The following is a 14005-nucleotide window of genomic DNA, read 5'->3' on the forward strand; positions in this document are numbered from 1 at the left end:
TAAACCAATGCAATTTAGTTGGCTGACCAGTTGATTCTCTGAACGGTTTCAGCAGTTGCAGCATTACGAGCAAGAGTTTTCAGCAGTTGCAGCATTACGGCTTGCGAACAACGTTACGAGTTAGTTGCATGTTTGGTGATGCGGAACCAACATTGCTAATGACATCGAATTTCTCTGTTTGGTTAAGCTTGTTTTGTTCTTGATATTCGTGACGGGTCAATGGAACAACAGCCATCACACATCTGACCTGGCATGACACATAACTAGCCACATCTGTCGGTGGGATCACGTTGTATTATGGTCTTTGTGGACAGATGTTGCAAAATTAAGGGATTTTGATCAATACTGTTCACGGGACCCCATCCGACACACTTTGTAAAGGGCTATTCAGCACCGTTTTCCGTATTGCCAAAGCGAACTTAGATCTTGCGGCAACAAGAGGATCGACCTGATTGATCGCATTCGCCATTGTTTTGTCGCATCTCTCCGAGACATTTCGATCAGAGATTTTCACTGCCGCTCTTTCCATGGCTCTGGTTTGCTTAGTTTTTGGGACATCACGGGGATGTTGAGGCCTCCGCTCGTAGGACGATGGCGGAAAAAACGGTCACATGGCGAGAGTTGCGGGGCCTCTGTACACAATCCATCAACAACATACCGGCGTAAAAGCATTGGACTAAAAAAACGTCCAGTTGATAGGCATTTAACTTAAGAGCATTTCGGCATGATGATGCGCAAGTGAATAAAGAACATTTCAGCTCATTGGTGTTCAGTTGGCATTCAGCTATCGTTTTATCATAATTAATTGCATCATAGAATCGCACCATTTTTTTATAATTCTAGTTAGTATTCAGCTCAGTAGATTTAATTAGCATAGGAATGAGGAACATATTAGCTAATAAATATTTGCCTAGACAGCGTTTCGGAAAATGAACATTCGACTGTAAATAAAGATGCACAAATTTGTTAAGGCTATGCACAATTGGCTTTCGGTTATTGCAGCTTTTCGTCTGAAGTTGAGTACGTTTCTAAAGAAATAAAGAATGCTTCGACAATAAGCATTGAACTAAACAGAATTTCTAGAAATGGCATTCATATTTAGAACATGCCTGCGACTTGGCAATTGATTACTATGCATTTTGACCCATTAAAATTTTGTCAATTTGACACTCGGGAAAGAAGGCATGTCGGCAGATAACTGTCCAATGTTGCTTCCACACTGTTGCAGTACGCCTTTTTGACAAGGTGATAGAGAGACTCGTCGCCAAAAAAAACCTTCTGCTGCATCCATTCTGCAAAAAGACATTCGGCTAAATGCGTTTTGGTTATTTGTCCGGTTACCTATAGGTCGCTATTGCCAGTTTTCGTTTGACGACCTACATTTTAGAAGAATTCATGACTGGTGAGCATGGGTATTTAAAACACAAAAAATGTTTGGGAGTTAAAACCGAAAAGGAAAGGGATCCATTTTATATAGCTGGGCAACACGGTGTAGTTCTTGGGATTTACGCAATGCGTTAGACAGATGTGTCAAGACATTCAATTGTGTGGGATTACGTTGTATTATGGTCTTTGTGGACAGATGTTGCAAAATTAGGGGATTTTGATCAATGCTGTTTGAACGAGGCCATCCAATTTTCTCCCGGCCGTGAGCGGATAGCTCAACAATCTAAACAACAAGCCCCAGCAAACACTCATTGTCAACCTGGACACAACTGCATCCATTCCATGCTCAGCATTCAAGGTGGTCAAAGTCCACCGATGTGGTTGAAGCTTCGCTTCGTTGAATTGATGAAAAATGGAGGGTAACATTGAAACCTGTCAGATAGTATGACACTTAAACACGTACTAAATACATATCGCATCAAGCAATCAATATCTTAACTGAAGCAGTATAAACATGGTCCGCGTCTGAGCAGCTTGGACCGAATGTTGACATGCCCTAAGCAAATTGTCATACCCTACTCATGACTCATACATCCCCGAGGGGGCGCTGGAACCATCGAGCCGCGGGGCTCGGTCGTCTAAACTTTCTGAACACTTAGCATCGACCCCGCGAGCGTTTACTTAAACAAAGTGGCCAAAAATGGTTATCACACTGCTCCCATTCCGGAGAGTTTCTGTCGACCCTGCTTTTGCATGATAGGTATATAAATTCAACCCAACTTGTGATACAATGTACCACGCTGATGCAGCGTAGTCTATATCATTCGAAAGAGCGCCATTCATAGCCATTTGCCGAAAAGCTAACACGTGCTCTCTTAAACTCCTTCGCTACAGCTGTAGCTATATGACATAGCCATCTATAGGCATGAAATCGATATTCCCATCCGTAAATGTCACGCAAACTGACGTAGCCCTCCTCATTTTCCTGCATGTATGAAGCGTGTGTACTATATGCAATTTAGCTACCTTACGCTGTACAGTTGTGGAAATAAAAGGCAGCGTGGGGATAAAGCTTGAACACCCAGGACCGCAAAATGTCTAAAAAAAGGTTGACAAAGTTGCATCACGTATGCACGGACAACCGTCCATGAGAAGGTTGTCACCCAATACTGAATATTATGATGAAGTTGGTGTTCAAGCTCAGCACACGGTGGCACCATTATGAACCCTTCACCCTCCTCCGAAATCCTTAGCCAAAGCGACAAAGTGAGGAAGGGTGTGAAAAGGTGTATCTCTGGCTGCATCCCTAATATTTACGATTCTTCTAAACTCGCTCCGAACTTTTTGGAATGGCTGATTTTAACCAGAGTCCCTTTTTGACAGGTGGCTCTGTCGCGCACGCGCGTGTTTTGTAGGTGGCGCTGGGTGAGCTCAGGGTCGCGGCTGTTTGACGGTTTCCTTCGATAAGTGGAGCAGTTTGCAGGACGTTAAAACATAATTGCCACCGGCCATGATTGCATTTTGTGAGACAGTGCCGCCAGATCAGTGTTGTGCGATGCTGGCGTCTGACAGGTCTCCTCCGCCAGTGTTACCCAGCCAAGCAGCACACTGCGGCGTACCCGGGCCCGTCTGCTAGTTGGTTGATCTGTCAGGGCGACGTCAGAGCAGCTGCGATCAAACTGTGATCAATGGTTAGGCATGAGTCCCTGGCATGATCATGTTCGCAGGGGCTGCTCTGCTTACGTTTTGCGGATCTCATGGTGTTGCGAATAAAACGGATGGCGTATTGGCGAATGAGGCTCCTGGCGCGTCGCCCGTCGCCATGCGTCAGCAGGCGGATCTGATACTGCTGAGCGGCTTTTCTAAAGCAGGTCTGCGACCACCTGGAAAAAATATGAGAACACAGAAGCTGAGCATTGCCCCGAATGTTCACGCTTTTAGATGGTCTGCGAATGTCGGCAGCCGGTAGCCCGCGGGCATGACGGCCTCTGACCTCTGATCTTCGGCAAGTCTGATAATCATACCGACAACCGAAAAAAAGTCAAAATTCGTTGGCTTCGCCGGTTTTTCATAGTCTCATGAGCTCGATTCAGCGTAAGACACCTAAAAAGGGCAGTTAAGTTGATGGATCACCGCACTTCCAGCCTGCATGTTTTTTAAAAATATTTTTGCGCTAGCCGCCGCTGGGTCATGAACAGAAGCAGTAATACTATGCTGCAGATAACGGACAGATCATGCTATCACTCAGATTTTAACGGTTTTTCCGTCAAGCACGTCATGTTATCACTGCAACTTATGAACAAGCTGGCATGAGATGTGCGGGATTCCGGGCTGGAATTCCGACAGAGTCCGTCCATCGTTTGTTAGTTGTTGACACGAAAGGAGAACCTGCAGCTGGTCTTCACCGCCAGCGTGTTTGGTGAATCCGCGGATTCATTGCATCGCTATTTCCGGTCCGCTCATTGCGTTCATCAGCTGTCACGGTTCCCGCCGCCTCCGAGCAGGATCACGGGGATAGGATGGTGACATGCTGCTGTCGCGGCTGTCTCTCGTCACGGAAAAACCATCCGGGCAGCGGTTGGGCAGTGGTGTAGCCAGGGCTTCGTCCATGCGGGCTCCAAATTGGGGCCCGTTCTGGCCCCCACTTTGCGGCTAAACGGACTCTGTTTTTATTCGATGGCTTTTTCAGCTCGAAATCCCATTATGATGCCTTGAAGTCCATCCTTTGATGTTTTAGAACCCCTACGGCCGTGTAAGCTGCCAAAAGGTTTTGAGGTCTTCGGCTTTAGGGAGAGCGTGGCCACCGCCCCGTCCAGGAGAGGGGGCACAGCTCCAACACCCGTCCTGCTTTCATACGCAACTACAGCGGGTGATCTTACATCTGCACCATGGCTGTACCTCTGACACTTGTATTTTTCAGTGTTTTGGGTATTCTGTGTGTGTGCGGTAAGTGTACCGGTATTTTTTTTGTCGAATTTTAGTGTTGCATGAGAGATTGTCTCTCGTCTACAACGCATCGTTGTTGCAACCAACTCGCAGCCCTTTCTTCGCAAACGCGATGTCTTTGGTCTCTCCTGGAACAAAGGATCATCGGCAGGGGTATGGGTGCACCACTACGGGAGAACCATATGTTCCCCTAATTTTCCAAAATAGGATCTTGTTTCCCCAGTTTGTCCCCACCATGCACGTTTTCACGCTCCATTGCAATCCAAAGCGCGGATGCAATAACCCTAACCTCTCCGGACTGCCTGTGCATCGGAGTTATTCGTAGCGCAAGAGCGCGCGGATAGCCCCCCCCCCCCCCCGCAGATCCTTTCTTGCTTTGCGAGCTACGAGCACGCGTTGTAGCATATTTATAACTGCTTGCGTGATAGTGAGGACCAGTGACGGCCTCGCTCGTGTTGGTCCTGTTGAGTTAGGCAAGGATAGATCATACCAGGTTACAGCTTCTATTTGCGAGTAGTACACACTCACCAACAATCACTCCACACCAGTGTCCACGCACTCAATCAACAGCAATATTGTGTCTTCAGATCAAGTAAGCATTATGAGTATGCACGATAGCAAACGATTCGCCTCGTATACTACCTACAAACGGCAACGAGCCATGAACACGTGTTACGAAAAATTGTGCAATATCGCGTCATTACTAAGCAATGAGAAACGAATACCACATCGTATGTTGGGCGGAGCTACCAGGCTTAACCAATCACAGAGAGCGGGATCGCCTTGCGATCTCCAGAACTGACTGATGCAACAGACCGCTGGTGCGGCGTCCAGCCGCCTGTGGTATGTGTTTGCCCCCTAAACTTTTGACAGATACCTTTGATCAAAACTGAGGTGTTGTAATTACACATATCTTACCTAAACTCATGTGAAGGAAGGACCAATGACTGACTCACGAAGCACTAATCCCACCCCCACCCAGATGCCCATTTCCTGCACCAAGAGGCCCGTTTTCTGGTCCAGGGGGCTCTGTTTAGTATAAAGAAGGCCCTTCATTGGCTCGAGATGCCGCCATTTGGAATAAGAAACCCCCGTTCTAAATAAGGAGGCTCTGTCCATATATATATATATCAAGAGGCCGTTATTCTTAGCTTCCGGGGGGCAAAGCTCATGCGTCCGTGGGCCAGTGCGCTGCTCCGGATAAAAATCTCCTGTTTTGGAATGAACAGGCGTTATTCAAAATAATGGTACCCTGTTCTGGAGTATCCAGGTCCTTTGCAGGATTTGGAGGCACATTCGTGAATAGAAAGGATCCTGTTCCGGATTTATGAGGCTCCTCTATGCATTAAAAGGCTCTTTTATGGAACTGGGCGCTCTGTGTTTGGACAGGACGATCCTTTGCTGGGTCGGAAATGCCCTTGTATCAATTAAGAGGCCCCTGTTCCGGGTTTTTGACTGTCAACATTTATCCACTTGGATATTGATGCATCCAATACTGATCATATCAGGGGTACATGCTCGTTATGCCTCTCTTCTACGCTCCCTCCGTTAAATATGACGCTGCCCAGGAGCCCCCCCCCCCCCTCCTCCCAGCAAAGAGACCCATTTTGCTCAGGAGGCCTACTGGAAAGGTCCACCCCCCCCCCCCCCCGCAGCTCAAAATCCGCCCCTGCTCAACCCTGACCTCGAAGAGTACACGAAACATGCCGATCGTCGGCCACGGGCCAGCCGACAGCTCGCGGGAATCATGCGGAAATAATGAATGAGAGATATTATTGGTCGAACCGGCGCTATAGAACTGTAGCTGTAGAGCACTGTAGCTGTAGAACTGTAGATTCTCTCGCAGGTTATCGAGCACCGCCGCCAAAGCTTTATTGACGATGTGACGTGGTGTGACGACCGTAATACCACTAATGCTACAAGGCGCAAGAATAGTGTGGTAGAATATAGATATACTACGTTTGATCAGGTTTGATGTGTAGGGTGGCCCGGTTATAAGTCATGCAATCCTTGAAGTTTTGTCGCAGCACGGTCAGATATTGGGGATTGTAATCATGCTGCATGGAAAAGACCGAGGTCATGTCGGTGCAGCAGCCTAACTTAAGTATGTTAACGTGAGCTGGGCGGCAAGTTAGACATGAGCATTTCCGCCCCTTAGTCGCGGATTTACCTGCCATAAAGGTACTCCCGTACTGCTGTAGCCTGCGTCTCTAATGAAATGGAAAGGAATGTGGGTCTATGTTTAGAATCCCTCCATTTATCTTTCACCGAAATGTGCACTCACAGTGGTAGCTGAAATGTCCCACAAAAGCAGATTTCAGCTCTCCTTCCTTGTCTTCCGAGTTGACGTTTACGGCGTTAGTACTTAGAAGCCGTCTGGGAACTTACCGGATAGTTCGGGTGGTTTGGGCATTTTCCACGGAACGCGCATGAGTGCGTATAACTTTCCGGAGAGCGAACAGCGTGAAGCTTGGCAACGGAATCTTTCAGCGAAATTTTGCAGTGGAAGCCTCCGGTAAGTGAAATTCTTCGACCAGGCTTTACTTGCCGGAATTTCACGCATAAAATTGCAAACGATTCTCAGCTTTGATGATCGAAAAACTGCAGCGACCTTGGATTTCGTAAACTTACCTACAGATCTGACGACGATTTCAGAATTCCACCTTCTGATCTGTCCTGGGCGAAGCAAAAACAGTCCGTGATATTTGGCGCAGGTATAGGTTGTCTGTCTATCTGCGTTTTCCAATGCGACGCCTCGTCTGAGGGCATTGGCCCCAACAAAAGGACAATTTTGTGTGAACTGCGTGGAAAGTTGCAACATTCCGTCCTGATTCATAGGTTATCGATCGTTTTGTTAGTCGTGTCCTTCTTCAAACATGAGCTCGACGACTTTTTGGCCTTAGCTTAAGCGCTGTGGGTGGACAATGCAACCGGCTTCCATATATTGCTTGACGTACTGTCTTACTCGCAAAGCTAGCAGTGCTGTTGTCAGAATAGTGAAATCACGTACTTGTTTTTCATGTTCTTCCTCAGTTGAATACGTCTTTGCTAAGAATGAACATTTCTAGCGATGGAAACATTCTAGAAAAGAATTGGTATCTAGAAAAAACACATAATTTGATGTTTAACAGACCCATTGTGTTTCACTGCTTGTGACCCTTCTAATTCGTTTCGTCATCATCGCCTAGCCGTCCTGCTCACCCCGTGCGTGCTGCTCAGCTCTCACCGTCGCAGGTCCTGTGGGAGAGAATGCAGCTCTGGTCCGGCTGCCAAAGCCAGTGCCAAAATCGATCGCAGTCGATCGATTCCCCCCCCCCCCCCCTCACGGCGTGACTCACGCCGCACTGTGACGCTCTGGGGCGCCGTTTGCCGCCGCCATTACCGGCGCCGCAGTGCCCACGGCCCATCATCGCCCCGCCCGACCACCATCTGTCCGCACTTGTCGTGGCACCAGCCTGATGGCGCTCGAGTTCTGCTGACGTTCTACAGTCACCAGGCGCTGTTCATGACTGCAGTCTCCTCATCGTCCTCACCACACTTGCGTGCAGCGCACTGCCTCGTCTACGCCATGACGGCTGTCGCATATAGCCCGTCAAGGCAGGGAAAACACACGCTTTTTCCTCCGTTTATTGATGCCTATTAATTTACTACATTTTTACACAGATCATAAACCTGTCTGTCTGCTTACACTGAACCAGTCACCTATCTAGCGGACACCGGGGGCCGCCCAATAAACGATATCGAGTCCCAGGCGTCCCTCCCACGTGACCTGGGGGGCCCGGACTTAGCGACGGACACCGGAGGCGACCGGACCGACACCGGACCGGCCCAGACCGGCGCGGCCTCCCGGACGGTCCGCGCTGCACCGGCGCCGGACAAAGGCCAAAGGTCGGCAGGCGTCAGCGCCGCCGGGCGCCGCGCCACCGCACGCCCCGCCTCGCCTCGCCTGCACCAGACAGCTGCGCCAGTCTCGCATTGAGCAACAGAACACAGGTGTGGCGTGCGGCTGGTGCCGGCGCCGGGCGCGACCCGCCGCGCCCGGCGGCACCCCTCCTTCGCTGCCCCGGCGGTGTCTGCGTGAAAGACGCCCCACGCGCGGCGCGCAGTGGGCACGAGGCGGCCGAGCGGCCGGCCAATCGCCGGCCAAAGTGGCACAGTGGGCACGAGGCGGCCAATCGCCGGCCAAAGTGGCACAGTGCACAAATATTGTTGAGCTTCGAGCGGTCGATGGGCGCGCACTGATTCCGGACGCCGGTCTAGCCGACCACCGGCTCTATTATTCATGGGAGACGGCGTGTAATTGCAGCTTTGAGAGCCGAACAGGCGTGCATTGCCCGGCGGCGTCGAATCAATGCACCGTCGCCGGCCGAAAACATATTCAAAACAGCGCGCGCTGGAAATGGGAAATGTGTTTTGACCGCGCCGGACGCGAAAACAGCGCTGCCTGCCGACGGCCGCAGTCGCTCGGTAAAAACAGGCACTTGTAAGGCACCACGCTGTCGAAGGCACTGTTTGGAGCAGCGGTTTCGTCGCGTCAACAAGCGGCAGGCGGCTTCTAGGTGCCGGCGGCGCGTGCGGCGCCGTCGGCCTGACTAGAACGTCCGGCGAGCCGGGCCAAGACTGTGCCGACCGCGCCGCATCGCCACCCCTCATGTCTAGCCTAACGTGGTGCACGCCCGCCTGCGTCCCGGCGCGCGTCTCTCGCCGTGTGTGTGTGCAACTATGTACATCGCTTGCTGTTGTCCCAGCCATTCGTTCTCGCGCGCGCCCGACTGCCGTCGTCCGCCGCGCCGGACGCCGCGCGGCGTCGCCCGCCTTAAACGCTAGTTGCCTACTCTAACAAGTACACATGATCGGTAACGTTAAACAGTGGCCGAGGCAGGCCCCGACTCCGGACGGGCCGAGCTGCCTCCGGCGGTATCGCTGCACTGCGCATGCGCTGTACCCGCGCCGCCATCGCCTGGCACGTAACATACGCGTAGATGTGTGTGTGTATATCAACATTATGAACAATGCCTGGCGGGGAAGCTGTAATGTCCGCCCCGTTTGCCCTGACGGTGTGCTTGAGGTCAGCAGTGGCCTTGACCTTGCAGGTCAGGTGGTAGGGGCCAAGGCCCCTCCACAACATCACAGTTAAAAAATACAGATAGCAATGTAGAAAAAGAAGCTAAAAAGCAAAGCATCTGCGCGAATCGGTACATGAAGAGAAGTCAAAGGCTTTAGAAACTGGACTCTAAAAAGTAGTGGAATAAATGTCCTATTTTGACCGTGCCGCGCCCCTCGGTATTTTGTATAACTGACCACAGTCGCGACCTCCGTTAACAATTAACAGGATTGGTAACGCCTACACCACCAACAATAGAGGACTATGGAAATTTCGGAGTTGCCGAACAAAACGCTGCCGACACTGCGGCGACATCTGTGAGGGGAATCTTATACTAGAGGATGACTCGTCCCGCGGCCAGCGGCCGACTGGGCCGTTGCCGTGGTAACGCTAGCCCCCGCCGCCGCGGGGCACTGCGCCGCCATGTGCGGGGCAGCCGCCCTGTGTCGGCGATGTCTTGCTGGCGGCGCTGGCGGGTCCGGGGCACCTGCCCTGAGGCGCGCCGCGCGACGCTGCCCCCGCCGCGCCGGCCGGACCGCCGCGGCCGGCGGCGATGCCAGCGCCTCTAGCGATGGCCGGCATCACTGCATGCGCGCCTCCTGCGCGGCGGCGGCGGCGGCGGCGGCCGCTGCGTACTGCGAGCTGGCCAGCGAGATCTGCTGCGCCCCCAGAGCCGAGCTCACGGGCACCGGGTACCCAGCGTACTGCGGCATAAACGCGTTCGCTGCAACAGGGGGCGCCACGTTAGAATGCGAGGGACAAGATGACGGCTTACGGGAGACGACTGGCGACATCTTTAAGACGAGGTGCACAAGTCGAGCAGTCGAACGGCACAGCAGTTTCCCGTCACGTCCCGTCATCACAAAGATCCCAAATTTAGCAGCGACCGGTTCTTTTCTAGCCGTGACTTTGCGAACCCAGCGCGCATTATCGTTTGTGCAGTGCAAAATCATCCGAAGATTATGTTGCGCACGAAGCCACACAGCCTTTAAACGAAGGGAAATAAATTCAAAGAATTGATTAGTATTATCGGTGTGCATACATTATGCATACAAAGCCGTCATTACAGGTGTAACCGAGTCGTCAGCACACCTGAAGCTCCTGCCGCTTCTGCGGGGCAGCCGGCCCAATCAATGGCGAGTGGCCTCTCGGCAGTCAAGCAGGGCCGACCACAGCCCCCCTCCCCTCCCCTCGCCCTACGCCTATCCCGATCGATAGCTTCAAAACGCCGCTGAAAGCAACATCTGTGTCGCGGCCAGCACTCGTCGGCTGGCAGCGCCCCTGGCGGCCGACTCGGGAAGCTGACGGCCACGCGCCGCTCGGTCGCCGCCCAATGTGTTTTTAAGTACGGCCGGCGAGTTACATGGCGGTAAGTAATGGAGGCCGGCTTTAGTGGCGCGCGGCGGTGCTTAAATCTATACACGAGTGGCGGCGGCGGTGGCACGCGCTAATGGCGGTCGTCAGGGGTGACGGGGGTCGGAGAGGCCAGGCATGCCCGGTGCAGGCTGCCGGCGTTGGACGGATATCACCACCGCTCAAATCGCGGTGCCGAATGGCCTCGACGCCACTGCGACGCAGCGAGTGTCGTTTCCGTGGTGGACGGCGAAGGGATGGATGGGACTCGAGGTAGTTAAACTTGTGACGCAACCTGACACTAAAGCAGCCGCCACCGCCACGGGTGACCTGCTGCATACCACAACAAAACGCCTCACAAGTCAGATCTTAAGCGCGGGTGTCATTGGCAAAGCCGGTTTTCGCAGTCAAGTGGGCCTGCTCAAGAGCTTCCAAACAAACGGGGAAATTACATGCATTCAATGCCGCGCATTCAAATAATTCGTTTGGTTACGAGCGGCGTTTCGCTGCACGCCAGGGGGGGGCACTCTGTAAACTTTCGGGGGGGGGGGGCAGTATTCCTCCCAAATACCTTCTTGACCTACACCCATGTTAGACCAGTCTGCAATAATTGGCAGAGTTTTCACGCAATAATGACGCCCGGATTGAGACAAAAAATGCACTGAAATATGTGGCAGTTTTCAAGTAAACGGTGGCTGGTCACACCCGCCTGTCTGCGCAGCTTCCCATCTAAAACCGGAGTTTCACGTAAAGGCAATCGGTTTGTCTCAGATTTCTACCAATTATTTGCGAACCTGATGTAGATACTGTTGAATAAGGGCGCACGTAAGATTCTACAATCGGCGTGGGGGTTGGGGTGGGGAGGGAGGGGGCACAGCCCAAAAATGAAAACCAAGTTAAGCGTGCCGCAGGCCTGTTTTTTTAATATTGACACTGAGATCCTGAACATAACTGGCCGAAATAAGGAGATACGTCTGCTTTTCGGGTAGGTTAGGTCGTCTTTACCGAATGAACCCCAACCGATTCGAAAAAGGGGCACGCCTGTTGCAGACAATCGTTTTTGCCGGGTGGAACGGGTCTGCTCATGGTCACCTTTGAAACGCCCACCACATTAACTTACATCAATGTCAATCCTAGGAAGACGCACTCGGCTCTTTACGGACCACACGCAACTCGCGGAGGTGTAGGAACGGCGTCATTCAGCAGGGCTGCCGCTTTCCACATTACGACACAACTTTCACATCAACTCATGATAACGCGCGGAAAGCCATAGCCCCAAACCGGTTTCTACCCTCGCCCCTATTTGTGTCACTTGTCCTCCCACACTGTCGCCCCCACGCTCCCCCACCGTCACTCGTCACTTGGCCTCCCACACTGTCGCCCCCATGCTCCCCCACCGTCACTCGTCACTTGTCCTCCCACACTGTCGCCCCCACGCTCCCCCACCGTCACTCGTCACTTGTCCTCCCACGCTGTCGCCCCCACGCTCCCCCACCGTCACTCGTCACTTGGCCTCCCACACTGTCGCCACCACGCTCCCCCATCGTCACTCGTCACCTGTCCTCCCACAGCGCGCATGTCTCCGACGGCCGTACCTGCTGCCACCTGTGACGAGTAAGGGTCGGCGGCGGCGGCGGCGGCGGCCGCTGCCTGGAAGCTGGCCGCGTACGGCTGGTAGTCGTACATCTGCTGGCCGGCGCTGGGGCTCAGCGCGCTGGCCGAGAGGCCGGCCAGCAGCGCCGGGTTCTGCGACACGTACGGTGACTGGTACATGTACTGCGGGGGCTGCAGCCTGCCGGAGGAGACACGGGGCGTCAAGAGCAGGCGACGGGCGCCCGGGCAGTCCAAGTGCGGCTCTTGTCGCCATGGGTGATGTCTGCGGATCGCAGGTAACGACTCTGTTCACATGATGATACCTCCCAGTGGCGTAAGGCAGGAGAGGGCACAGGGGGAACGTGCCCCGCCGCCTTAGGTCCAGAGGGGAAGTCCGGCCCCTGGGGCCCGATCATCAACACGCGCCCAGGTGAACGGCTGAATGTGACGCCAGTGGATTGGGGTAAATGTGAAATTCTCTTGAGATTCTATGAGTGTCAAAAAATACCTCTTAAAAAGTGAAAAAGTAAAAAGTTCTGCAATAAAACCGATAAGTTGTTGACCTCTGTCTGATCTTCACACATATTCCAATGTAAACCCAATTGGTCGTAATCCCACACTAAACCGTCTTCTTGTCTAAAAATATAGAAACGCATGGCTTCCTCCAACACTCCGTACCGTATCACATTGAGCGATTTTCTTGCAGCCATTTTCCCTGGCAGCCATGGCCTGGCTTCTACCTTTCACAGGTCAGCGACCTTGAGGGGCACCTACAATTTCTCACACAAAAAGACGGGCTATTAAATCGCCTACATGTAAACAAAGTTTGACGTGGCTACGTCACACTGTTCGGAAATTATTTTAGGAAATATTTCGGGATCAAACTGACCCTCTCCATCCTCGCACGACTTAAGTGCACAATTTGGAGGTCGTATTCAGGAGTCAGGCCTCAAATGACAGTCAAAGAGCCCTAGGAGCTCGCTGTCCTCCCCCTAGAGAGCATTCAACGCTACCTGGCGCTGAGAAAGTCCTTAAAGCGTCCAAAAATAAAAGTCCCATAGTGTCGTCCTCATTGTTAGGGCCGCATATGGCCCCCATAATGCGGAGCATTTTCTTACTCTCTTACATCTGTTTGCAACCATTCCGTGCCAAACCACGATGGCCTTCGCCACATACCCATCAACGAGCATACGCGGTGGTTTGTTGCAAGCCTGCAGCGCCCAGACCAGACCGGAAGCGGGCCTCTTCCGGCCGCTGCTGGCAGCCACCGGAAGCCTGGTCACAGTAGCCCCCACCCACCAGCGGCAGCGCACGCAGGCTCCACCGGTATGTACTGGGCGCCACATCAGCACGCGCGCGGCCTCGCGGTCCATCATAAAAACCGCGTGGAGAGCGGAGCCTGCCGTTTGGTGCATTCCTGCCCCCCCCCCCCCCCCCTCCCCCCTCCCCATGTTCGAGCCCCAGACAATGTAGATCGTCCAAAGGACACTATGATGGCATCTGGTGTCAACAGTGAAGCTGATGAACGATACATTACCAACGGCAGGAAGTTTCCACCACAAATCATGCACGCACTCTGTTCTGCCACCGGGTTCCCAGCAGTCACTGGGCACCAGCCGAGCC

At 52.8% G+C, this 14005-nt stretch overlaps 1 protein-coding gene across 2 annotated transcripts; it reads right to left on the minus strand.

Annotated features, from left to right (window-relative positions):
* Window positions 1-7943: 7943 nt before the first annotated feature.
* Window positions 7944-13681, minus strand: LOC119096844 (transcription factor SOX-21). Of its 2 annotated transcripts, none has more exons than XM_037219924.1 (2): window positions 12385-13681; window positions 7944-10160 (listed from the first exon to the last, which is right to left on the minus strand). In XM_037219924.1, exons 1-2 carry the CDS (start codon window positions 12560-12562, stop codon window positions 10018-10020), a joined length of 321 nt encoding a protein of 106 aa, XP_037075819.1. In that variant the 5' UTR covers window positions 12563-13681; the 3' UTR covers window positions 7944-10017. The 2 variants fall into 2 exon arrangements, with proteins under 2 accessions (XP_037075819.1, XP_037075739.1); XM_037219844.1 differs by having other exon boundaries at window positions 12385-13671.
* Between the last annotated feature and the right edge of the window lie 324 nt (window positions 13682-14005).

The sequence above is a fragment of the Pollicipes pollicipes genome, unplaced genomic scaffold (genome assembly GCF_011947565.3).
Source record: "Pollicipes pollicipes isolate AB1234 unplaced genomic scaffold, Ppol_2.1 Scaffold_1472;HRSCAF=1727_pilon_pilon_pilon, whole genome shotgun sequence".
NCBI classification, from domain to species: Eukaryota; Metazoa; Arthropoda; class Thecostraca; order Pollicipedomorpha; family Pollicipedidae; genus Pollicipes; species Pollicipes pollicipes.

Excerpts from the sequence above, each read along its gene's own strand:
- LOC119096844 (XM_037219844.1), bottom strand. The coding sequence starts at position 9,084 with ATGGCTGGGACAACAGCAAGCGATGTACATAGTTGCACACACACACGG.